This window comes from Panthera onca, chromosome B1 (genome assembly GCF_046562875.1).
Source record: "Panthera onca isolate mPanOnc1 chromosome B1, mPanOnc1 haplotype 2, whole genome shotgun sequence".
Taxonomy (NCBI): domain Eukaryota; kingdom Metazoa; phylum Chordata; class Mammalia; order Carnivora; family Felidae; genus Panthera; species Panthera onca.
In genome coordinates this window covers 61,181,725-61,207,707 of record NC_138342.1, presented here as the reverse complement: position 1 = coordinate 61,207,707, position 25,983 = coordinate 61,181,725, and the positions used below count along the sequence as shown (strand labels likewise).

Sequence of the window (25,983 nt, the reverse complement as noted above, 5' to 3'; positions counted from 1 at the left end):
TTTATTTAATCATATATGTACATAATTCAAACTTAAAAAAAATTTTTTTTGAGAGACACAGAGCATGGGCAGGGGGCGGGGTGAGGAGCAGAGAGTGAAGAGAGAATCCCAAGCAGGCTCCATGCTGACCTCACAGAGCCCAATGTGGGGCTTGATCCCACGAACCCTGAGATCATGACCTGAGCTGAGATCAAGACTCAGACGCATGGGGCACCTGGGTGGCTCAGTCGGTTGTGTCCGATTTTGGTTCAGATCATGATCTCGCGGTCCCTGAGTTTGAGCCCCGCATTGGGCTCTGTGCTGACAGCTTAGAGCCTGGAGCCTAATTTTGGATTCTGTGTCTCCCTCTCTCTCTCTCTCTCTGCCCCTCCCCCATTCATGCTCTGTCTCTGTCAAAAATAAATAAACATTAAAAAAATTTAAAGAAACTCAGACGCTTAACTGACTGAGCCCCCACACGCCCCTATAATTCAATATTAATAAGGGCCATGTGTAAAAAGCAGCTCACAAAATCCCTAAAGATTTAACAAACAGTTCCAGCTCACCACTAGTCATGAAGATGAAATCAGAAGGTAAAAAGAAGCAGACCCAAGGGAATCTTGCAGTATCAGAATGAGTATCTTACAGTTCTCTCATATTTATATAGTATCTTATATTCCTAGACGTAACACAGAAACATTAAGTTGTAAAATGGAAAGAGAAATCGAAATCCTAGTGATAACAATTGTATGGTACCACTGGGACTTTTTTACATTGTACTCCATGTGGGAAAATGTGTGCATTAATAAAGAATCCAGAAGAAAGGAGAAGGAAATACTTGAACAGATGGGGCTATTGTTGCCACAGCATGTGCTAGCGTGAGATGAAGAAATAGGAGAAAAGGAAGAAAACCATGCAGTTGGGCAAAAACAGAGCAGCCTGAGAGACTTAATGTGGTCCTTCTCTGGTTTGGAATAATCTCTGTACTTCAGAGTCTTAGACATCACAAAAGCTCTTGTAGCAAGGAATTAAATTTAGAAATATAAGTTTACTCTCTTGCGTTATAGACCTGTTGACTTTGAAGGGAAATGTGACAGAAGAAAGCATTTTCAACATCATAGGAAAAGGAGTTGGGGACACAAATTTCTTTCAATTTTTTCTTACACTGCAATCTTCTACTCTGAAAAATGGGTTAGCATTTGAAGGGGATTAGGATATGTCACCCCAAATATGCCATTTTGGTATAGGTTAATTTTGAGCTGAAAGCAATTGAGAATTAACAGCTCCAGGAGTAGCTCCCTACCTTTTCCTTATCTGCCTGAAAGAAGGGCATAAATCTCCCTTTGTGAAGGTGTGCCCCCCAACTGTACCAGGAAGAGAAGAGCATTCTTATCATCAGAGACGGAGAGTCAACACTGACATGAGTTTGCATCAACAAACTTAAATAACCCTATCTTCCATTAGTCCCTCTACTTCCTAGTTCCCCATAATTTATTGTCTGTGAACCCCAAATCCAACCCCAAGTCGAGCCCTTTCTAGTTTCACTTTTCTTTCAACTCCTATACACTTAAAAAAATAAATTTGTATTCCTTTTCTGTTCATCTGTCTTTTGTTAAATTCACAGGATCCCATTCATTAAACCTAAAAGGGTAGAGGGAAAGTGTTCTTACTGGACATAAGAAAGTATCTTAGTGGCTTTCAAAGCTTGCCTAAAGATTTTACTGTTCCTACATGGTGGCAGATGCATAGCCCATCAAAAATATCCATTCTTGTGAATCAAAACCACCATGAGATATCACCTCACAACTGTCAGAATGGGTAAAATAAAAAACACAAGAAACAACAGTGTTGGCAAGGATGTGGAGAAAAAGGAACTCCCATGCACCGTGTATGGGAATGCAAACTTGTACAGCCACTATGGAAAACAGTATGGAGGTTCCTCAAAAAATTAAAAATAGAATTACCATAGGTACCTGTGCAGCTCAGTAGATTAAGTATCTGACTCTTGATTCCCACTCAGGTCATGATCTCACCATTCGTGAGACTGAGCCCTGAGTCGGGCTCTGCAGTGACAACACGAAGCCTGTGTAGGATTCTCTCTCTGTCTCTGTCTCTGTCTCTCTCTCAAAATAAATAAATAAACTTAAAAAAATAGAATTACCATATGATCCCGTAATTCTACTAGTATTTACCCAATGAATACAAAAACACTAATTTGAAAGAATATATGCACCCCTGTGTTTATTGCAGCGTGATTTACAACAGCCAAATCATGGAAGCAGCCCAAGTGTCCATTGATTGATGAATGGAAAAGGAAGATGTGGTACATATGTAAAATGGAATATTATTCAACCATAACAAAGAATTGAAATCTTGCCATTTACAACAACATGGATGGATCCAGAGAGTATAATGCTAAGTGAAATGAGTCAAAGAAAAATACCATATGATTTCATTCATATGTGGAATTTAAGAAATAAAACAAATGAACAAAGGAAAAACAAGAGACAAACCAAGAAACAGACTCTTAACTATAGAGAACAAACTGATGGTTACCAGAGGGGAGGTGGGTAAGAGGGGAGGTGATACAGGTGAAGGGGAGGGATTAAAGAGAACACTTCTCATGATGAGCACAGAGTAATGTGTAGAATTGTTGAATCACTATCTTGTACACCTGAAACTAATATGGTACTCTATTTTAACTGAACTGGAATTAAAATTTTAAAAGAATTAAAAAAAAAAAAAAAAAAAAAAAAAAAAAAAAGAATTTAAAAAATACCGAACATATCCATTCTTTTTTTGTGCTGCCACATGACTAATTGAAGAGAATAATGTCCCACTGAGCAAAATGTGGTGTCATGACCTCAACTGGGTACAGCAACTGTCATATATGGTGCAACCTAGTAGCCACTCGTGGCTAAGTCAGGTCATCAAAAAGACCTTTAATAAATGAAGATTGTAGGGGCGCCTGGGTGGCTCAGTCGGTTAAGCGTCCGGCTTCGGCTCAGGTCGTGATCTCACAGTCCGTGGGTTCGAGCCCCGCATCGGGCTCTGTGCTGACAGCTTGGAGCCTGGAGCCTGCTTCGGATTCTGTGTCTCCCTCTCTCTCTGCCCCTCCCCTGCTCATGCTCTGCCTCTCTCTGTCTCAAAAATAAATAAAAACATTAAAAAAAAATGAAGATTGCCAAAAAAAATAAAAACAACAAAAAGTTTCATGTGGCTATAAAAGGAACACACAAAAGTCCACTTGTCTACCACTGGAGGAAATAATCACCTGCTTAAAGTCAGACTCATGGCTGCAGAGAGTTCAAAACCAATAGCTGCTGCTGCACTAATTGCCAAAACTGTCCTCTAATACCCAGGGGCTTGGTAAAGATCTTAGTGGCTATTGTATCTCCATTAAAGGCAATTGGATGAGCAGGCCATTAACAGTAGGCTCAGTCTCTGGGCTTGTGCCCGATAGGAATCATTTACATTTCAAGACTTTAGAAAAATTACCATCATTTAGACATAGTCAAGAGACAACTGGAGAGGCTGCTGCAGTGACAAATGCTGAATAGATGAACCGTCCCGGTAATTCCTTAGTAACAGGGATAGAGTTCTGAGTGACACAACAGTCTTCCAAGGTCATTCTCTATTTGAATATCCTTTTGACGAGGTGTACAACTTGTTATTCATGCTCACTTAGTCTTCCCTTACAATTTGATTATATTTAACTTAATCAGTTCAGGCTATTTCCATTATACAGAGTAAGAAGGATAGAAACTAGAGACCAAAGCCCAGAACTTTGCAGATTGTTTAAAATGTAGAGAATGATGCAGAATCAGGTTAGTTGCATGAGAACTCAATTGTTAAGTGACAGATAGTAGTATACTGTCAAAGACAGTGACTATGGGTCCATTTTCATCCAAGGTCCTGCAAATCACCCCTAAGAATGCTTTCAATTCAATGTGAACAGAGGGTACCTGGCTGGCTCACTTGGGTGGAATGTGGGACTCTTGATCTCAGGGTCTTGAGTTCAAGACCCACGTTGGGTATGAAGCCTTCTTAAAAAAAAAGAGTCAGTTTGAACAAAAGTTGCCTTCTTTCTTAAAGAAGACAAGAAAAAGAAAACGTGAAATTATCACAGGATTATAGGCATTATCGCATAACATAAAGCAGATGAGAATCAGAAAGAATGAAGAAAATGTTCCGAGAGCACAATTCAGCCAAGTGGTCATACAGGTGGGACTTAAAAGGAATGTTTCTTTGCCCAAATAAACATAACATGGAGCAGTTAGACCACAGATCTTTGGTTTTGCAATGAAGACGGGAACAAGCCGCAGTTACCCTATGCTCTGTGCCATCATTATAAATAAATCCTCTGGAAATCTAAATGTAATAAGAAAAGCTTACAAAACCTTGTCAAAGATCCTGCCACATCATTTGAAAGTGACTTCTCTAAAAAAACAATAGCTCCTTCCCAACTGGCTTTATCTGATCACACACACCTGCACACGCTGGAGAGGAAACTTAAAAACCCAAAAAGAAGGAAACTCCGGGAACAGATGGACATCATAAATACCTTAATTTTTAAAAATTCAAGGAGTACTTAAGCTTATGAAATGGCATTTCAACACACAGAAAAAATTTTGATTCAGGAAGGTCAACAAAGTCCGTGGACAGCAAACAAAAATGAACCATACAGATCCATATTACTCCTTAACTGAGACAGGAAGGTTTTCAGATCCGTATTAACATAGATTAAATACCCAATGAGAAAAATACTCATTATGGCCAAACCATTCATTATTATGAACAAGCGTTTTGTGGATAGTGGGAAAAATTTTAGTTTGTACTAATAATAACCATGTTAATAAGCTACTTATGAAGGACATTCCTTTGAACATTTTAGAAGAAAATGGCAATTTTAAGCAAACTTCCTTTGGATAATTAATGTTCCACGTAAGTCACACATAGAACCAAGCAATTATACGTTCTAGGTTCTCACAGTGAACAGGACCACGAGATGGCTGCCCCTTCTCCTTTTCGTAAGGGTTATCGTTGTAACCTCAGGATGGCTGAGAGGAATCATCCCAGATCCCTCTACATGATGATCCATGATGCTTTGCCCTCTCAAAGTGACGTTATAATGCAACTCATTCCATGGAATGAACGGAGGCTCTTATCATTTTAAAGTCTCAGGCTTTAAAGTTAATCACATGAGATTATTTGGTCAATTTCATTTGTACTAACACAAAGCAGACAACAAGATCTTTGAAACAATGGCACACAAATTCTCCAAATTGTAATTTGATTATGAACAAGTAAACAGAATTCACTTATACAGTCAGTATTTATGGAGTACCCACTATATGCCAAGCATTGATCTAGGCGTTGGGACTCAATGATGAAGACCATTTTCTTGTCTTCATGGCGCTTAACACTGATTCTTATAAAGTCAGCAGCACACATGTGTAGACAATGGTTAGTGTTGGGAGGTGAATAAAACAGCCTGATAGGCTGGAGGCTGTCAAGGTGATGGATGTCAGGGCTGCCCTCCAATCCCTGCCATGTTCCCACTCTCCCTCCACCCCCACCCCTGCCTCTTCCTCATTCTACTCTGCAGATGAACTTCACTTCCCTGATGCCTATCTGGTGAAGGTCCCTGCTCCACAGTCCTTTAGTTCACACCTTCCTGCTTTAAGAAGCTGAAAAAGAATATAAACACAACTTCCTGGATGGGAGAATTTGGCCCATCTTGGGTCAGGGTTGCAACCTCTAGTCCAATCAACTAAAGCCAAGACAGAAACATTTAGAAAAGGAAAGATAAAGTTTATTTACAAAGAGTGCAAGAGAACAGGCTTCAGAACAGACTTCCCAAATTAAAACAAAAACAAACAAACAAAAATCCCACACAAGTATTTAAAGGAAAAAAAAAAACCCTCAAATTACCAAGGTTATGACAATTATATTAGTCTGCTCATGGTGAGGAAACAGTGACTTTTCCACATGATTATAATTTTCTCAAAGGTCATGATATGTCTTTAGATACCAGCATAAACAGAGAGAATGTTATTTTGGCTAGGAAGTCCAGGTTTACAGGAAATCTTCAAGGCTTTATTATTTCGGAGATCAGAGCGAGTGAGGGTGACTCCAATCCTTTTGGTTTATCTCAGGGTGCAAAGCTTTGTCCTGAATTTCATACGTGAAGTGCTCAGTAATACTGGAAGCAGCTTCGGCTTCTGCTTTTGCTTCTACAATTCACAAGCTACAAACATAGTAACAGGACCCATCCCCACCTAAAGGAGGCAGTTAAGTGGGTTGCTCTGAACTGGACCAAATTCCAAAAGAAAATGGTCACTGCTGCCTGAACATGCCAATCCTGGTTAAGCCTAATTACATAGCCGTAGGAATCTACACTGCAGACTCCTGGGTCTTCACATTTGACCAGTAATTTCTTTAAAAAAAAATTTTTTTTTTAAATGTTTATTCATTTTGAAGAGGCAGACCATGAGCGGGGGAAGGGGCAGAGAGAGAGGGAGACACAGAATCTGAAGCAGGCTCCAGCCTCCCAGCTGTTAGCACAGAGCCCGATGTGGGGCTTGAGCCCATGCATCGTGAGATCACATGACCTGAGCCAAAGTCGGGTGAGATCATGACCTGAGCTGAAGTCGGGCGATTAACTGACTGAGCCACCCGGGCGCCCCAACCAGTAATTTCTATAAAGCGGTTTCATGCCTACTCATACAGCCAATCCTCAAAACCCTGCGAGAAAAGAATGTTAGCTAAAACTTATTAGGCACTTCCTATATGTGCCATGCAATTATTCAGCATGTATGTACTAAGTGTCAGACACTGTTCTGACACCTTCACATATATTAACTAGGAATTAATTTAATTCCTGCAACATTCCTATGAACATAAGGTACAGTTATTATCCCTATTTTATAGGTAATGAAGCTGAGGCACACAAGGTTAAGTAATTTGCACCAGATCACATAGCTTGAATGTGGTGCCGTTAGAATCTGATCCCAGTTAACTCCAGAATCTATGCTGTTTTTTTTTTTTTTTTAAGTAATCTCTACACCCAACATGGGGCTTGAACTCATGACGCCAAGCTCAAGAGTTGCATGCTCTACTGACTGAGCCAGCCATGCACCCCTGGAGTCTATTCTTTTAATCACTGTCTTACACAGATTCTCTAGAAATAAGTGTTATTCCAATTTTACAGATGAAGAAATAATACTGAAAAATTAAGTGACTTTCTCAATGTTACTAATAGAATGAGTGGAGATTTTAAATCAATGCTTCCAGGGGTGCCTGGGTGGCTCAGTCGGTTGAGTGTCCGACTTCGGCTCAGGTCATGATCTCACCGTCTGTGAGTTCGAGCCCTGCGTCGGGCTCTGTGCTGACAGCTCAGAGCCTGGAGCCTGCTTCGGATTCTGTGTCTCCCTCTCTCTCTGCCCCTCCCTGACTCATGCTCTCTGTCTCAGAAATAAACATTAAAAATAAATAAATGCTTCCAAAATGAGCACTTCACGTGTCTTTTGACTTCAAGCCAGGTTTCTTTCAATAACAACAGCAGCAGCAATAAGTTAAACAGTTATGGAGGACTTATGATGTGCCATGCACTGTTCTAAACAAGTTACATACATTAAGGAGTGTAATCCACAGCTCTATGGCCTAGATGCTGTTATTATTCCCATTTTACAGTAGAAGAAATGGAGGCACAGAGAGGATAAATAACTTCCCCAGGGCCACAGAACTGGAAAGTGGCAGAGTCCGGATTCAAACTCAGGCAGTCTGTCTCCAAAATCTAGACTCTGGGAGGTAATTAGTGTTGGATGCAGTCACGATGGGGGGACCCACTGATGGAATGAATGTTCTTAAAAGAGACACCAGAGAGCTTCTCTCTCTCCCCCTCCAGGTGCAGAAGAGGCCATGAGCACACAGCAAGATGGCAGCTTTCTAGAAGCCAAGAGGAGGCCTCAGAAGGAAACCTACCTCTCCTGCAACTTTGTCTGATTTCCCTGTTTCCAGAAATGAGAAATTAAATTCTATTGCTTAAGCCATTTAGTCTCTGGTATTGTTATGGTAGCCTGAGCTGATTAAAACGTGCTGAAATTAAATAGTGTAGGAGCAAGGGTTTGGATTTAGGTCTGCCTATCCTTTCTACTACAAGTATCTATATTAAATGTATAGGGTAAATGGGAGAACAACTTAACATCACCAGCTGGGGAACACAATGTTTCTAATGAGCTCAGTCTGCAGGTGAACAAATGCTTGTTAAGAAAGAACCAATAAATAAAAAGTAAGTTGTTTAGGAAGACACTGATGTAATGAGTTTTTTACCAATCTTCAGACATTGGTACTGTTACAGTGCTTTACACATGGTAGGTAATCACCAAAAATATATTAAACAAAAATTATTTTGGGGTGCCTGGATGGCTCAGTTGGTTGATCGCCTGACTTTGGCTCAGGTCACGATCTCACAGCTCGTGGGTTCGAGCCCTGTGTCAGGCTCCGTGCTGACGGCTGAGAGCCTGGAGCCTGCTTCAGATTCTGTCTCTCTCTCTCTCTCTCTGCCCCTCCCCTGCTCATGCTCTCTCTCTCTCTCTCTCTCTCTCAAAAATAAATAAAAATTTAAAAAAATTTTAAATTAAACAATTTCATAGAAGTATGAAAATTAGAAAAATGAAAGTTGAGTTTAGTGCTTGGTTACATATCTGGTGATATAATTCATATCTAACATGAAAGTCAACTTCTAAGTAGGACTTTCTGATATCAATCCCTGTTTCAGCAAACAGCTACTGAGACCTGAGAGAAGATTCTATTTTATCCTGTGCATATGCACACAGAAGATACAACTGGTTACCTACCCAATATCCTTTCACTGCTAGTCCCGGCCCCGAGCCTTCCTTCTTAACTCATAACTTTAATTTTGTCTAAGTATTGTGTGCCCCCACAAAGCTGTGTGCTCTAAGAGGTGCTACCCAGTCACTCACCATACCCTAGGGGCAAATCGCGATTAGCTAAGACAATCTCTGTGGCCTTTTTCCCTTTGATGCTAACTGGTTTGCCAGTAAATGGGTCTGCCAGCCAATTCTGGCCATGAGACAGGAAGATACAAACTGAGTTAAGGATCTGAATACCAATTCTGCTTTAAATGCCATTCTGCTCCACATCAGTCATTGTCATAGGTTTCGACTGTCAAACTCATAAGTTACCTTAGGCTTTATTCTAATACTTCATTTTTTGACTTTACAGAGGGATACAAACAGGAAGACAACTGCACAGTAAGGCTCAGGGACTATCCAAGTGTTCAGCTACTCATATACAACTGCTAAGGAAGTTCAAGGTGCATAGGTTCACTTGACTGATTATCTGGGTCCCAATTTACCACTCGTCCTGTGCAGGTACAGTTCTGCAGACTGGGATTTCACAGCAAACAAGGCAGCCAGCAGTCAGCACAGAGCATTGCTCTCTAGCTTAACTTGGTAGTTGTGAAGGAAATAGTGCTGTGAGAAGGCAGATCCAAGGTCACTCTCCCAGGTAGGCTTAAATCAGTTCTGAGACCCAGACCCTTACAGGACATTGCATGGAGGCTTCAAAGGAAAGGTTTCCAGGCTATTAAGAGACGCAGAAGAAGATAAAGTCTTATTCCTCTGGGCATTTTTGTGTCTGAAGTTGATGCTCAGAACTACATTTTCCTGGTCCATTTAGTTTCCCAAGCTCCACTCTAAGACATCTCTTTTCCCAATTCCTCCACTTTACTCAAACCTCTTCCACTGTTATTTCCAATTGATTTCTTGCTTCCTATTTAGCTGAGAAGACAGAAGCAATCAGAAGAGAGCTTTTACACATCCCCAGCACCTACCAAACATTACTTTTTTTTTTACCCACCCATCGTCCACCTCCCCTCTTCTTACAATGGAAATATTGTCCACACTCCACTGCAAGGCCACCCCCTCCACTTATGCTTCAGACTCTGTCCCCACTCATCCATTCAAGGACATCACTGTAGCAACTGTAAACCCTCCCATTCCCTGGTTACTTCCATCAGCATACAGCCTTTAGTATTTTCTATTTTAAAAAGTCTCCCTCACTTGATCCTAAACCCTAGTGCAGCTATGGCCCATTTCTCTACTGCCCATTGTTATCAATACTTCCCAAGAGTTTTCTAGGTCTGTTGTCTCCAACTCTTCTAGTCTTTTCTAATTGAGTTTCCTATTACTTGTAACCCAAGCCACCTTAAATATTATAACTTCATACACTCAGTAAATTATTTTTCCATTGAATAATGGTAGTTACTATGACTCAAGATTATTAAATTGGGAGAGAAGAGTCCTTCAATGAGAAATCCATTGAAATAGCAATGGATGGAATAAACTGCAAATATGATTAAACGGATTAAACAAACACATCCAAACTTGAATAGAGCAAACACTTGAGAAGAGCCAAGGACTGAATAATGGCAAAATGGAAGAAAATGGACAGAAATGAGAACTTCTTAGGCATTAAAACCAAAGTTGAGAGGCAGGTATTAAGGATGAGTCTGAAATTTCATTTGTACAATCAGGTCAAAGGATGGTGCTGTTCACCTGGGATGAGCCTACAAGAGGACCAGATTTGGGGAAAGGAGGAACGTGGATTTGGTTTTTAATATGTTGGGTTTGAGGTGTTCTTGTAATACCAGTCAAAGACAGTAAAGCCCAGAGAAGAGAATTGGCCTGAAGACACACATACGTGATACAAACATCTGAACTGTGGTTGGTAGCTTCATACTGTTATATCATTGACCAATGTGATCGTTACTCTGATCTATTTTGTCCATTTGCAAAGATCCCAGCCTGGAATTAAGTAAGATAGGGTTTCATACAAACATCTGCTATCAAATTTACTACCCCCTTCCAAAGGTAGCGCCCCTCCCACCTTATTCTGAGAATATTTGACAAAGAATTAAGGTTCAAGAAGGTAAAAGTATGTGGCATCCCATAAGCTCCACCTCCCATTCATTCCTTTGTTTAATTCCTTCCCACACACGGGCAGGACCTGACTTGCCTTTAGCCAATAGAATATGCCAAAGTAATGGATGCTGCTCTGTGATTACAGTATTTTGTATTGAGACTCAGCCTGGCCACCTGACTGGAGCTACAGATTCCCCTTGCTGGTCTGATAAAGTTAAGTGAGCATGCTGAAGGATCCCATGAGGCAAGGAACTACGAGTGACCATTAGTTGCTGAGGGAAGACTCTAGCCAACTGCCCAGCAAGAAACTGAAGCCATCAGTTCTAAAGCTATAAAGACATGAATTCCACCATCAATGTGAATGAGCTTTGGAAGCCGGTTCTCCCCCCTCCCCCCCCGCCCCCCAGAGGAGCCTGCAGATGAGAACACAGCCTGGCAGAACCCTGCTCGCAGCCTTGTGATCCAGAGCAGAGGACCCTGTTAAGCTGTGTCCAGACTCCTGACCCAAAGACTGTGAGATGATGTGTGTAGTTTTTAAGTTGCTAAATTTGTGGTAATTTGTAATGTGGTACAGAAACCTAAGTAATACTTAAGCTTTTATTCAGCGCATCCTACTTTTAAACATGCTGACAGAAAGTGCACCCGAAGGCCACCACAGCAACTAACTGGCATCTGTCTCACCGTCTCTGTGATGAGGAAACAAGCTGTTTGACAGGGGCCGGAGAAGCATGAAATGTCACAGAGAAAGTGAAAAAACTTTAAGTGAGGAGCCACAAAATGGCAAGTTTCACCACTATACATATTTCTCTAGATTTAGAGAATAAATTTGTATATGTATGTACTTATTTATTTATTTGAGTAAATCTAGAATTAAAAGCCAGAACTGGAAAATGAGAAGTAAACCCGATATTAGAAATTCATGTGTTTACACCCTCATAGGTGGAAAAATGTAATTATAGAGTGGTCTTGTGTTGCAGTGAGTGAAATCAAAAGTAGTATGTAATTGTACCAAGGTCAGTGTGTAAAAGTTTTTTCAAGCTAAAACAACTGGTCACAATTGCTTATGGTGTGTATGGAGAAAACCTCTGTCTAGACAAAATTAGTTAATTTGCAGGAAGGGAAACCACATCTTAAGATAGATATATGTGTCACACCTTAATGTTTTCCCTCTGGCTTAATTTGCATTTTGAAAGATTACAGAAAATCCTAAAGTTTCTGAGTTGTAGACAGAAAAATTGGAACCATCACTTCTCTTCAGGGTTTCTGGTAGAGAGGCAAGTCAATAATCCACTAAGGGGGCAATCTGATAAAATAACGTGCATTAAAAAACACACACCTTTCAAATGATATCATGCAATTAAAGAATATTTTCAGATACTTATCTTCTATTTGGTTAGCAGGGCAGATTTCTGCATCAACAGAATGTCTCATTAAAGCAGTTCTGAAATGAATTAAGTTTTTATTTTCCAAAAGACAGTAGGAAATCGATTTAAAGCTCACAGGTTTCTCAGTTTTCCCTTTAGTTCCAAGGCTCAAATTTGCTCTGGGTTAAGATTACCACACAGTGCACTGAACATTAAAGATTCCTTCCTTACCACTAAAGACTGAGTTGCCCAAAGCCTCAGCTCTTGGCTGCCTTCTCTCTACACTCATCCCCTGCAAGAACTTATCCTGCTGGATGGACTTAAATACCATCCATATGCTATTTTTGCAGTCCTAATAAACTCCAAATTTCTCTATCCATCTGATACAACCCTTCTACTTGTGTAAATCTATCTACTTGTGTGTCTCAGATTTAGCAAGCCTCAGAACACAATTCTGGATCAGCACTCGGAACCGGCTCCTCCAGTGTTCTTGAGCTCAGCAAGAGCCACCACCTTTCTCTGGGGGTTACTCTTGACTTCTCTTACGCCCCTGCTCCCCACACATGCAATTCAACAAGTCCTCTCAGCCCGACCTGTAAAACATATGCCCAATCCTACCGCTTTAGATACCTCCACTCCTACCATGTAGCCTGAACTACATCTGCTCTTGCTTAGACAGGGGCAACGGTCTCCTCCCACAGGCAGTTTGCGACAGAACGTAATCTACGAACCAGAAGTCAGACCTGATCACTCCTCTGGCTTCCCATCAAACTCAGAAGAAAATGCAAACTCCTTTCCGGAAGCCACACAGCACTTGACACTGTCTTAGGTACTTGTTTACTGCCGTTGACTCCTCCATGATGTAAGTTATATGGGAAAGGGACTTCGCCTTATTCACTGCTATATCCCCAGTGCCTGCAGAGGTACCCAGCACGTTACACACTCAAATTCACTGAATGAGTCAATGAATTTTGCTCTAATGGTACAGATTTTTGGTTTTAATGAGCATTATGCGGCCCTTACCTGGCCGCAACAAAACTTTGAAACTTAAGGCTTTGATATTCTATCAGCAGAATTTCAGACTAGTAACTTAAACCTGTCAAATGTGAGTAGTTACTTTAGCTCTTATAGTAACTTTGGGTGATTATTCTTTTCTTTCAGAGGCGCTAGAGGTATACGCCACACTTGAATAAAATTTCAAGCCATCAGGACAAATGTGTGTTGCACTTTATGACAAATGCTCCACTACTGTAGCTCTCTGTACATGGAAACTGTCTTTACTGAGTGGGCTCGCACATGGGCGGGGGAGAGAACATGTGCAAAAGCACAGTTAGAAATGAAAAAGCAGCAAATATCTTTGTGTGATTGTAAAATATACTCAAAGGGAAATTTAGTGAGCAGCAGAGTACAGAGGGGCTTATCCACCTGGCTAAGGGCTGTGACAGTAGACAACTGTGGTCTTTTCTCCATTTTGGAAAGTGTAAAAGAGAGGATGGTGGGAGCGAGGGGTAGAGAGGCAACAACCAGCCTGGAGGCAGACACTTTAGGAGGCTCTAGAAGGAATCCAGGCAAAAAAAACCTGTGGCTACAGTTAGGAAGATATCCCTTTGGGCTCCAGTCTAAACTGCTACGAAGCCTCCACGCATCTTCTCTACTCCGGGCCTGCCTGAATGACTGAATTTTGGTAAACGATCACTGATTTTGCAGAGGTTTCTTTCTGAAGATCTTTGGTATTGTTATCTATAGGAGTCTTATTCATACTCCTGACCTATTTTTCTTTATCCTTGTAACAAAAGCGTAAAATACAGTCATTAACCATTTGTTCATTTCGTGGTGTCAACTTTAGGAAGATTTTATGGTCCAGTAATAGTCATGTGGTTCTCGGATGGCAAGGGGTAAGAAGCACAGTGGGGCCCTCTCAGGTGCTCTGTATCACACAGCCATCTCCCTTTTCAGGACACAGGAAGACACTTCTCCTCTTTCAAAAGTCTGTGCCCCTCAGTGTACTGCTCAAACTATTCCTGAGGTCAGGAGGCAGATGAATCACGTTATCCCCCAACTCTTGCCGTCTTGCCTTTAAGTAAACCTCCTTCTTTAAATGGAAATCATTGCAAAGAACTCCAGTGATCAATTTAGAAATATCCAAACCCTTCTCCAACCTCTTCTGCTTCTGCTTCAATTAGTACCTCCAGTTTTACAGAATCCTCATTAGTTCTGAACAGTAAGACTCCTCCATTATAACGTACTTTTAGTAAGAGAATTCCTCTTACCACTTCCACCTGCTTCAACTTTTATTAAGAATAAAATACTTTCCTCAAAATCTAAAAAAGGGAACCATGACCAGGGATTAAGTGAACATAGTATCTATTTTTATTATGAAACATTAAATTTTGACACATTGCTTCATTTGCTTTTTAAAAATCTATTATCTGACTTAAACCTATTCAGCAAAAATGCCAATAAATTATATAAATCATAGTTTGGGTCTTTTTAAAACTAGGACCATACTATGTTTTATCATAATCAGACAATAATACTAAATCTGAGTTGTATGAGCTGGTATTTTGTAATGTTTTAAAGTTTAGCTTAAAATAAAACCCAACCCAACCCAATGGCATGCTAATACACTGTTGCAAAACGTTCTGAGAAACACCCTCCTCAACTGTGAGTGTCCTTCGGTGTCTTCCCTGAAAAACAATACAGAGTGCAGCCATATCAGGTGTCAAGGCACTCATTCTAAACGGTCCTATCCTGCCCATCTTAGGAGTCACACTGGATGGAGGGCTGACGATCTATATTATGCCCCAGCCCATGCTATCTTGCCTTTCAGTAAATCCATTTCTTTAAAGGGAAATCATTAGCTAAGAAGCCCAATGCTGAATTTAGAAACAATGATTCCAATACACATTAAATCAAATGTGTTAGTACTTAAAGTCACGTATTCTGAAAAGTGAAAATAATAGACTAATACAGAACATAGGTAAACAACCAATAAACTAAGGCAAATAGCACTGCCACCATATGCTTTAAAATGGTGTATTTTTAGTGTCTGAAGCTCTTCGCAAATTATCATTCGGAACAATTCAGATGAATTTCAATAAAAGATGTGTGTTCTGCAGGAAGTTAGTTTTAGGGTGTTCAACATGGGTGGCATCATTAAAAAATACATCAATAGTCTTATTAGTGAGTATTTGCCATTTGGGTTTCTAAATCTTTATTTTCTGTGGAGGCAAACCAAAGCACTGTCTTAAGACTCCATCTTCAAAGTTACAATATAGTCTCTACCATTCCTAGAGATTTAAAGCTAGATAGGACCCTGGTCCTTGCCATTATCTTCATCTTCGTCTTCCTCATCATCCTGGTCTCCGGATTCAAGTTCATCCTCTTCTTCAACCTAAAGGGAATATGTACATTTGAACACTGTTAAGATTTGTTCACTTCATTTTCAACATGTAATGACACGTACCACTTGATAAATTCTTTATTCCAGTAACTGTAGCAGATTACAAGCCATCTGATTTCCTTGATGATGATAATATGAGAGGAGATATACAGCTTAACAGGTCATACCTGTCTACACACAAATCTGGACCAAACATGACAAAAGAGAATGGCACATCTGGATAATGAGAGTCTTATGACCACAGGACCAAATCAATTCATTACTAGGCTCAAAGCCCAAAAGAGAGCCAGTTAACAAATACTGGAAACTGTGCCTGTATGGTTTACATCAATTCACTGAACACCATGAAAGCAATGCACATGATACCTCATTCGTGTACCTACATATTTACGCCTGTAATAATGGATATCTAGGCACAACACTTCCATGCTACAGTACAATTTTTAAAAATATAGGGGCACCTAGGTGGCACAGTCAGTTAAGCATCCGACTATTGATTTCGGCTCAGGTCATGATCTCACAGTTTGTGAGTTCAAGCCCTGCATCAGGCTCTGTGCTGATAGTGTGGCGCCTGCTTGGGGATTCTGTCTCTCCTCTCTGCCCTTCCCCTGCTTGTACATGGTCTCTCTCTCTCTCTCAGAATAAACTTAAAAAAACACATACATATATACATATGTATGTACAGATATAATTTTTGGAAAGATTTCAATCTTACCGGGTGACCAAGTTCCTTGAGTTTATTCTTTAATGAAAATATTTTCTGATCCTGATCAGCCAACAGCACCAACAGATCATCTTGCTCTTTTTTAGAATCTGTAACATCCACCTCAAGTTTGTTTTTCTCATTTTGTAAAATGGCAATGGTGCTGTTAGATGCATCCAGCTGCTCTTTAATAGCAGCTCTTTCCTCAGACAAAGCTTTAATTTCATTCTGGGAAAAGAAAGGTGAAAATCAACTGATCTAAGATTAGCATTCATTCTCACAGGATTTTTAACAAATAGGCTCATTCTTTTTCTTTTTTTAGGTTCATTCTTTCTGTGATGATCTGAGGAGTTTGGCGGTGGAGGTTTTAGGAATAGAACACACACACACACACTCATCCAGTAACAAGAGAATTTATGTTAGGCTATATACATCAAAGATGGTTATTATGAAAAGATACAGTTTAATATCCAAAAACTAGTTTTAATGAGCTATTTTTCAAAAATCCTAAGAGATAATACCATTTCAGATAACCAACTTCATGCATACAATCTACAGCTTAAAGATAAAGTAATTTGATCACTATCCAAAAGGCACAATCACACATTACCTTCCCTTTTGCATTTTTTTATATGAATAAAAAATTCCCTTTTAGTTTTATTATTTCTACCTCATTCCTCTCTTTATGTTATTTATTCTGATTTCTCTGTCACACTAAATAGGCTGGCAGGATTTAATGTGCCCGTGTCCTTAGCTTGAAGAGAAGCCCACATGTGGCTTGGGTTTTAGCCCAAGCTGTGCTCTTTATTTCTTATTGTGACTAGACATTGACAAGAAAACTAAACTTTAAATGATTTCCACTTTCAAAGTACATCATATACAGTCTTACTTTATATATATGATGTCATCATTTGAAATGGCATTTAAAAAGGCTTCACTTGTGCCATCTTTACTCATCCAAATAGCAATGGCCATGCTGTGAGATAAAATTATACCCCATTAGCTTTCCTCATAAATCGAAGAATTGGGGACGTTAAATGAAATACAATCAAATTTCCTGGAGTCATTTCCTAGAATACGCAACAAGCAAGAGTTTCACCAAAAAGCAACCTTTAATTCTTTCGTTTCCTGTAATAATGCTGATAGTCTTCCTTCCACGTCCGTCGTCTTTGCAGCTGCTACAGCTTCACTCTCTCCTGGTACAGGGGCTGGTTTTGCCTGAAGGTAGAAATTGGCGGGGGGGGGGGGGGGGGGGGGGGTGGAGGGAGTTCCTTTAAAGTTACAGGCAACAGGCAATTCCAAAGGTTATTGAATTTTCTCACTATTTGGAAACTATGCCCAATAGCAGAAATACAATTCCTGTACTGCAAAACTGTAGAATTCCTTATGTATACTGACACGCACTGAAGCGCTCTCCCCGGAAAGACGGGCAGTCCCTACAGCAGAGCAGGAGGCTGGGTCAGGATCGGGTGCAGCATTGGACCTCCATGGAGCATGAGGAGAGCTGGGTTAAGCAGCCTCAAGGTCAGACTACAGCTATAACATAGCATTTAATAGGCAGAGAAAAATTTTCAAAGCCCTTTCCTCAGGAAATTTCTAGAACTTAAGTCCACATTATCTTCTCAGAGAGACAGGTGAGGAAAGAGAGCTAAATGACATAAATTGATAAAATGCTAATATTTTCTTAAGTGCTAATAGGAAGTGTTCTTAAATCATAATGTTTTTTTTTTTAGTGTTTATTTATTTATTTTTGAGAGGTAGAGCAGGGGTCGGGGCAGAGAGAGAATCCCAAGCAGGCTCTGTGCTGTGGGGCTGTCACCCATGAACCATGAGATCATGACTCACGACCTGAGCCTAAATCAAGAGTCGGATGCTTAACCAACTGAGCTACCCAGGCGCCCCATTAAATGATAGTTTTCTAATCTTTCGCCACCTTTTTTTTTTTTTTTTTTTTTTTTTAAGTACTGGGAAGGAAGGTGCTGATGTAACAAATACCTGAAAAATGTGGAAGGGTCTTCAGAACTGGTAGCAGCTAGAAGAGTTTTGAGATGCATGTCAGACAAAGCCTAAACTGCCCCAAAGAGACTGTCACTAGAAATATGGACATTAAGGGCAATTCTGGTGAGGGCTCAGAAAGAAAAGGGAGCTAGAGAGAAAGCTTCTATGGCCTTGGAGAAAACATCATCGTGAAGAGAATATTGGTAGAAATACGGATGGAAAGGTTGTTTGCCTGAGATGGAAATGAAGAACATGTTACTGGAAAGTAGAAGAAAGAGATCCTTGTTATAAAGTGTCAAAGAAACTGGCTGAATTATGTTTTAGTGCTTTGTAGAAAGTAGAATTTGTAAGTGATGAACTTGGATATTTCATGGAGATTTCTAAGCAAAGTGTTAAAGAAAGGCATGGCCTGGTTTCTCCTTGCTGCTTACAATAAAATGTGACAGGAGATACATTTTTTTTTTTAATCTTAGAGAATATGCAAGCAGGGGAGAGGGGCAGTGGGGTGGGGCGGGGGGGGGAGAGAGGGAGAGGGAGAGGGAGGGGGGGGAGAGAGGGAGAGAGAGAGAGAGAGAGAGAGAGAGAGAGAACGAGCCTGACATGGGGCTTGATCCCACAATTCTGGGATCATGGTCTGAGCCCAAATCAAGAGTCAATTGACTAAGCCACCCAGGCTCCCTGAGAGAGATACATTTCAGAAGGAACTGTTAAGCAAAAGGGATCAGAACATGAAGATTTAGAAAATAGCCTATCCCTATTGTAATAAATGACAAAGTGTGTTGTGCTGAAATATCAAGGATGTGGCTGGACTCCCATTTGTAAAGAAGTTACTTTTGTGACTCATGGACGCAATCAACCATTTGAGCAGAAGCTGAAATAGAGATGCGATTATCTAGGAAAGATCCAGAGGGCCTTCTTATCCAATGGCTTGGATCCCTGTGTATTGCATGGGGTTTTTAAGAATTTTATACCAGCAGAAAACCTGTCAGCTTGGACTGAAGGGGACACAGATGGGATAAAATATAAAATACCAGCAAAATGAACCATCAAATAATGGATTATACTGATATGGTGAGTCTGACTCTAATATGGCTGTCACCATGGCCAAGAAGCTTATGTGACCAGAACTCTGGCTAGTAAGCAACCTAAAAGGGAAGGTGCAGTCTGACACATTTGCTTCTTTTACATAGTGGCTGAGAAATAACATCCTAACCTTGTGTTAACTATTTTTCAGGGAAAAAAAAGTAATAATTAACTCACAAACGTTTCTGTTTTCTGTAACAGCTCCTGCTTTTCTGTCTGCAGTTTGGTGATCTCCACAGATTGTGAGTTTAACTGAGACTTTAATGTTGCCAGTTCCTAAGAGACAAAAATAGTTGAGTTGTAACATTAAATAGCATTAATTGCATCAAGGAAATATCTAGTTACAGGAAGAAATTTAAAATTATTTCCTTTCTTGACCTTTCTAAAATCACAACTTCCAAGTTTGAAAATCTAATTCTAAAAAACCATTCCTGAACTTTGGCGTCAAGCTAGAGAATTAAGCAAGTTTGTGATACATATTCACCTCTGACTTCTCCTGAGAGTCCATGTAAAAAATCACAAAGTAGGGGATGAAGGGAAAGAGGAAGGAAGGGAGGGAGGAAGGAAGGATGGATAAAAGGAAGAGAGAGAGGGAGGGAGAAACCCACAAGGTGAAAGAGAATGAAAGAAAAAAGAGCAATAAAATTGAGGAATTTCAGTAAACAAATGACAGCGGTAACTGAGACAGCACACCTGAGAAAGACAACTTAACTGACACTTGAGAAAGCCCAGCTGCTACCTGACTTACAAGGCACAACTGTTAAAGGCTTGGGAACTGGTACCATCAGATATCTCTGAAAGTGTGGGTAAAAATGGGGTCAAAACCAGCAGGGCTGGTCGAGGCGTGCCTGGGTGGCTCACTTTGGTTGAGTGTCCAACTTTGGCTCCGGTCGTGACATAGAGGTTCTCGAGTTTGAGCCCCGCGTCGGGTTCTGTGCTGACAGCTTGGAGCCTGAAGCCTGCTTTGGATTCAGTGTCTCCCTCTCTCTCTGCCCTTCCCCTGTGCTCTCTCTCTCTCTCAAAAAATGAATAGACATTAAAAACAAAACAAAAAACAAAAAACCAAACAGCAGGACTGGTTCAAAGTCTGCTTAGGAAGACCACCAGATCCCTGTCCCAATCTCATGTATCAAGCAACTGTTCTTCTCTTGGCCAAAGACTGGGGTTTATTATTTGCAAAGGGAAAATAGGATATTTTTAGACCCCAGACCACAAAAGATAGATGAAAGAAGTCAGTACTGTAGTGAAAAGGAGGGAATTAATTCAAAGTTTACATGTCATTAATAATGAAATTCCCAACTTTCTTGCCCTCTCCCCACCAGAAATGCACAGGGAAAGAAAGGCGATTATAACCATGGTTCTCAATGAAGGGAATCCCCCTCACAATATTTGGCAACACCTGTAGACGTTGGGTAAGTGGTGGGATGCTGTCATGTAAAAAGCTAATTTATTCTCTTAAACCTTTCTATCATGTACATATGTGGCTTTCCTTGGATTTTTTTTTTTTTTCAGTTAAATGAGTTACATAGACACTAAGATTATGGACAATTTTAGTTTTCTTTTTATACAGTATTTTACTATGTAAGAAACAAAACTGTCAAAAAAAGAAACAAAACTATAATTTAAAATATATCTTTTAAAAATATGTATCCTTTTTAACAATGTAAAATTGAAAAAGAAAATAAATTGCAGAAAGGGGGTGCCTGGGTGGCTCAGTCGGTTAAGTGTCCAACTCTTGATTTTGGCTCAGGTCATGGTCTCATGGTTCGTGAAATTGAACCCCACGTCAGGCTCTGTGCCAACAACGCACAGAAATATCTAGCTAAAGTTTCACTGGGAAACACAAAGAGTAAAAATTTTTACTTGGGATTTATAAACTAAGATCATTTATTAATAACTAATTCCCTTTAATTTTAATATAGCTCTAGTGTAGGTAGACTTAATAAAACCCAAACAGTATATTAATTTTCCTCACAAGAATAAAACACTGTGGACAAATATTGTAAATATTGTAAATCCTTAATGACAAATTATTATTATTATTTTTAAAGCCTGACTGTAGAATCTACTCTGGGGTACATGGATTTTATCAAAATATGACACAGTTTCTCTGTGTACGGTCACTCCTCTCTTGGATCAGCCATGTCAGTGGGCTAGGACCAGATGACTAGAAGAGGAGAAGGAAGTGAATTTAGGTTGTCTGGGCCGTTGACTTCTTCCTTTAGTATTACTTTTTGTTTTTTAAAAGAAACAAACATACATTCTTTTTATAAGAAAGGAAGGAAGAAGGGTAGGATAGAATAAAAAAGAGGAAAGAAAGAAAAATTTAAAAGGAAAAAACTCAACTTGTTTAGGGATAGTATACTAAGGAGCAATCTGATACTTTTCTAGACTTTTCTTCCAATATTTAATTCTATACATAAGTAATTCCTTTCTCCCTTTTCTAGTTCTTATTAAATACATTTAATATTCTATATTCTATTAATAAAGTTAGATCTGCATACCTACTTTCATTTTTTTTTTTAAGTTTATTTATTTTGAGAGAGAGTGTGTGTGCACAAGTAGGGGAGGGGCAGAGAAAGAGGGAGAGAGAGAATCCCTAGCAGGCTCCTGGCTGGAGCCCAAAAAGAGGCTCGATCTCACGAACCATGAGATCAGGACCTAAGCCAAAATCAAGAATTAGATGCTTAACCAACTGAGCCACCCAGGCGCCCCTACACTAGAATTATAAATATTATGATAACCAAGTAGGAAAAAGTTTAATTTGCTTTTCTAGATATTATAAATTACTCTAGCAGAAAATTTTTGTTTTTCTTTTTTTAGCTAGTCATCTGAGATATACACAAGTTTATTCCCTTTCCGACTCTAAAAACCAACATTTTTCTGGAGAAAATGGTCTAAACACTGAATACATTCAAGTATGCAATTGTCATGGTCAATAGTAAATGAAAATTGGGCATAAGATTTTATATCTTCATATTTGCAGCTTATAAATATACTTAAATTTTCCTTAATTGTTAGTTCACTGATCATCTACAAATAACCGGGGTGAGATATTCAGATCTGTTAAAAAGAACACAATTAAAAAATAAAAATACTTAACAAAAAGCAAAATACCATTACCATACAATGTTTTTTACCTTTATTTATTTATTTTGAGACAGAAAGAGCTGGGGAGGGGCAGAGAGAGAGGGAGACAGAGAATCCTAAGCAGGCTCCATGCTATCAGTGCAGAGCCTGACACGGAGCTTGATCTCATGATCTCACGAACCGTGAGAAATCAAGCTGAAATTAAGACTTAGATGCTTGACTGAGCCACCCAGGTGCCCCCAATTACCATATAATTTAAAAAGCTCTTGGACTTTCAAATAACTATCTTCACTATCAAATTTTGCTTGGGGCGCCTGGGTGGCTCAGTCGGTTAAGCGTCCGACCTCGGCTCAGGTCACGATCTCACAGTCCGTGAGTTCGAGCCCTGCGTCAGGCTCTGGGCTGATGGCTCAGAGCCTGGAGCCTGTTTCCGATTCTGTGTCTCCCTCTCTCTCTGCCCCTCCCCCGTTCATGCTCTGTCTCTCTCTGTCTCAAAAATAAATAAACGTTAAAAAAAAAAAAATTTTGCTTACATTAGCAAAAGTAGTTCCAGATTAGTGAAACTACAGAGCTGTTACTCTATTATAATTAAAACAACACAAAATAGAACTTGGATCAAGCCAGAAAATTACCTGTTTTAATTCTGCAATTTGTTCAGAATCTTGAGCAGAAGCTGTTGCTGAAGACTGTTCATTTGTGCCAGGTGATGCTTGGGAAGATTTCTACAAATATCATAGAAATAAACTATGAAATAAATTTAGTCTAAAGAGATAGGAAACAAAACAGAACTATACACGTATAAGCTATGCCTTACAGAGGCTTACCAAAAATTTCACATCAACATTTTAGTTTTTATATCCAAGATAAAATTTCAACATAGCACACGCTGTCTACAATAGCTAATAAATTTATACTTATACCAAGTATTTATTAAATCTAAGCACTTATCTGAAGTTATATGGAGAAAGAGCATAAACCCAAGTATTTATTAAGTGATTTCCATGTATTAAAAGAGTTTTATACACAGTAGCTCATTTAATCCTCTCAACACCAAAACAGATATGACCACTACCAATTTACAGATCAGTAAAAAAGTTTAAAGAGGTTAACTAAGTTGCTTAAATTCAACGAGCTGGGGAGTGTTGAAGCTTTAGGCAGTTTGACACCAAAGCTCATAATCTAATTTTTTAAACGTAAACTCTATGCTGAATGTGGGGCTCAAACTCATGGCTCTGAGAGCATGTTCTACGAACTGAGCCAGCCAGGAACCCTCCCAAAGCTCATATTCTAAAGCCTTATGATGATATTTTGGCTTAAAGGATCCAGAAAAATAAACAAACAGGATAATGAGAATTGCTCTTGACCTCTTAAAATTTTTTTAACATTTACTCACCAAATTTTCAATCAGAGAGTCCTTTTCAGCCAGCTGGCTTTGTAAAAGCTCCTGATTACTTTTTAATTCTTCTATCTCTTCTCGTAACCTCCCAACTTCTTCTGGCTGAATGCCATTCATCTGAGTCGCGTCACTGTAAGAACCTTGATGCGGATTATCTTTTCCTATTAAAACAGGAATAAAGTTTGAAAAGCCAGCATGAAACTTAGGTTTTTCATTTCTTGAATGAGAAGATTTAAATATAAAAATATAAAATTTCCTTAATTCAATTACTTTGGTGGCACTTTTGTAATAAGCACATTTCATTTTTGCAGAACAGTGTACTGATAAAAATAGTAAAGTGATGATATTTTCAGGTTTTTGGGGAGAAACACAGCATAGTCTTATTAAGACTAAACTGCATGGTTTGGTGATCTACAATTAAGAATTACAGTAGTTTCAATTCCAATTTGGTCAATTAATATAAGAAAACAAAATCCCTTTTAAAATCTTCGCAAAGGAATAGTATTCTATGTGGACTACAATAACTGACAGATTATTGTTATAAATAAAGGAAGTAAAAGAGGTAATTTTTTCTGAAAATTTTAGTCACCTTCATATAAATAAAACAAACCGTATTTCTAAATAGCTAGCATTCCAATCATAAGCACTACAGGATGATGCTATTTTATAAGCATTTGACTTACCTGTGCCAGGCACTGAACTAGAATTCTATATATTAATTCATCTGATTCTCAGATGACACAGATGCTATTCTCAGTTACATTGCGCAGATGAGGAAACAGAAAGATTAGAGCAGTCATGCTCAGTTGGCGATACATCAGAATCACCCAGGAAGCTTGTAATAATTATTAATGCTTGGCTCCAACCCAACTAATTAAAATCAAACATTTGAGTGGGGTCTCAGTATTGATGGTATTAAAAAAAGAAAAAAAATATCTCAGGATATTCTAATGTGCAGCCAAGGCTGAGAATCAACGGAAAAGATACTGAAATAGGTAGCAAGAAACCTGTGCTATAAACTCTGATTTACACATTTGTTATAGTGATTAAGGTTAGAGAAAGACTAGTCCGCAAGAATAACCTGTTAGATTCAGTCCAGCTTTTGAGGACACAACAGTTACAACCAGTTATACCTACCTAGCTGTACTTTAAGAAGATTATACTGATCTTTGTGTTGCTGAATCTGAGATACTTGCTGTGTGACTGCTGTCTGGAGCTGTTCATTTTGACATTTTAACGTAGAAATTTGCTGCTTTAATTCCTCAAGCTGCAGATCCTGTAAAACAAAACATAATTCAAGTGTTTAAATTTATACTAATTAGCATTAAGAAGATGAGCAAACTAAAAATCAGAGATCATTCTGGGTCATGATGTTAAAGTACTCAACAATTCCAGAATCACTCAACCATTAATAATACATTAATGTATGCACAAAGGTCAACTAACATGTAGCAGAACCATAAAATTTCCAGTAAGGCCCCGTTAATAATAAGCACAATAGCACAGCCTGCAATCTCACTGCAATTACTGGAGTGGGGAATGGTCAGTTTTAAAAACTCCATTCTATGGTCCATCAAACCATTTAAGAAATTCATACCAAACTATTTAAGAAACTCAGTATATGTATACATGCATCTATATTACTTTTAACGTAAAAGATAATTTCTAGAATAGAACATTTAGAAAACCAAAAAAAAAAAAAGAACTTCCAACTCTCACCACCCTAATGTAACTAGTTGGATATGATCTGTTTCTTTACTTTCTTCTAATTTTTTTCCAATCCAAGTGTTTTAAACTTGTCACACTCAGTCCATATGTCATTCTGTAGCCTTTACTTACTATTCAATTGTAAGTCCCCATATTACTAGTTTTTTGCAATCATAACTTTTAATGTTTACTGAATATCAGTAGATGCAATATAATTTATATTCAAAAGCAACACCGAGGATGCTTTCCATTTTTCTAGATAATAATTATCATTACAATAAATATCATAGTCATATTTTCATTTCCCTGTA

The 25,983-nt window shown here is 39.1% G+C and overlaps 2 protein-coding genes across 6 annotated transcripts in view; one reads left to right on the top strand and one right to left on the bottom strand.

Moving 5' to 3' along the window:
* LOC144616172 (uncharacterized) overlaps nucleotides 1–8,087 on the top strand; it is a 30,698-nt gene extending 22,611 nt beyond the window's left edge. The window contains exon 6 of one of the 3 annotated variants that reach the window (XM_081795530.1): nucleotides 7,889–8,087. In XM_081795530.1, coding sequence (XP_081651656.1) covers nucleotides 7,889–8,015 — 127 coding nt within the window. In that variant the 3' untranslated portion in view covers nucleotides 8,016–8,087. Of the gene's footprint in view, nucleotides 1–2,229; nucleotides 2,306–7,888 lie in introns of those variants that run through there. The other 2 variants (XM_078446031.2, XM_078446032.2) reach the window with 2 other exon arrangements.
* Nucleotides 8,088–14,639: 6,552 nt separating this feature from the next.
* USO1 (USO1 vesicle transport factor) overlaps nucleotides 14,640–25,983 on the bottom strand; it is a 93,075-nt gene continuing 81,731 nt past the window's right edge. For all 3 annotated transcript variants that reach the window (XM_060654846.3, XM_060654844.3, XM_060654845.3), the window contains 7 exons: nucleotides 25,103–25,241; nucleotides 23,963–24,126; nucleotides 23,202–23,291; nucleotides 19,657–19,755; nucleotides 17,509–17,616; nucleotides 16,411–16,626; nucleotides 14,640–15,686 (listed from right to left, as the gene is read on the bottom strand). In XM_060654846.3, coding sequence (XP_060510829.1) covers nucleotides 15,597–15,686; nucleotides 16,411–16,626; nucleotides 17,509–17,616; nucleotides 19,657–19,755; nucleotides 23,202–23,291; nucleotides 23,963–24,126; nucleotides 25,103–25,241 — 906 coding nt within the window. In that variant the 3' untranslated portion in view covers nucleotides 14,640–15,596. The remainder of the gene's footprint in view (nucleotides 15,687–16,410; nucleotides 16,627–17,508; nucleotides 17,617–19,656; nucleotides 19,756–23,201; nucleotides 23,292–23,962; nucleotides 24,127–25,102; nucleotides 25,242–25,983) is intronic.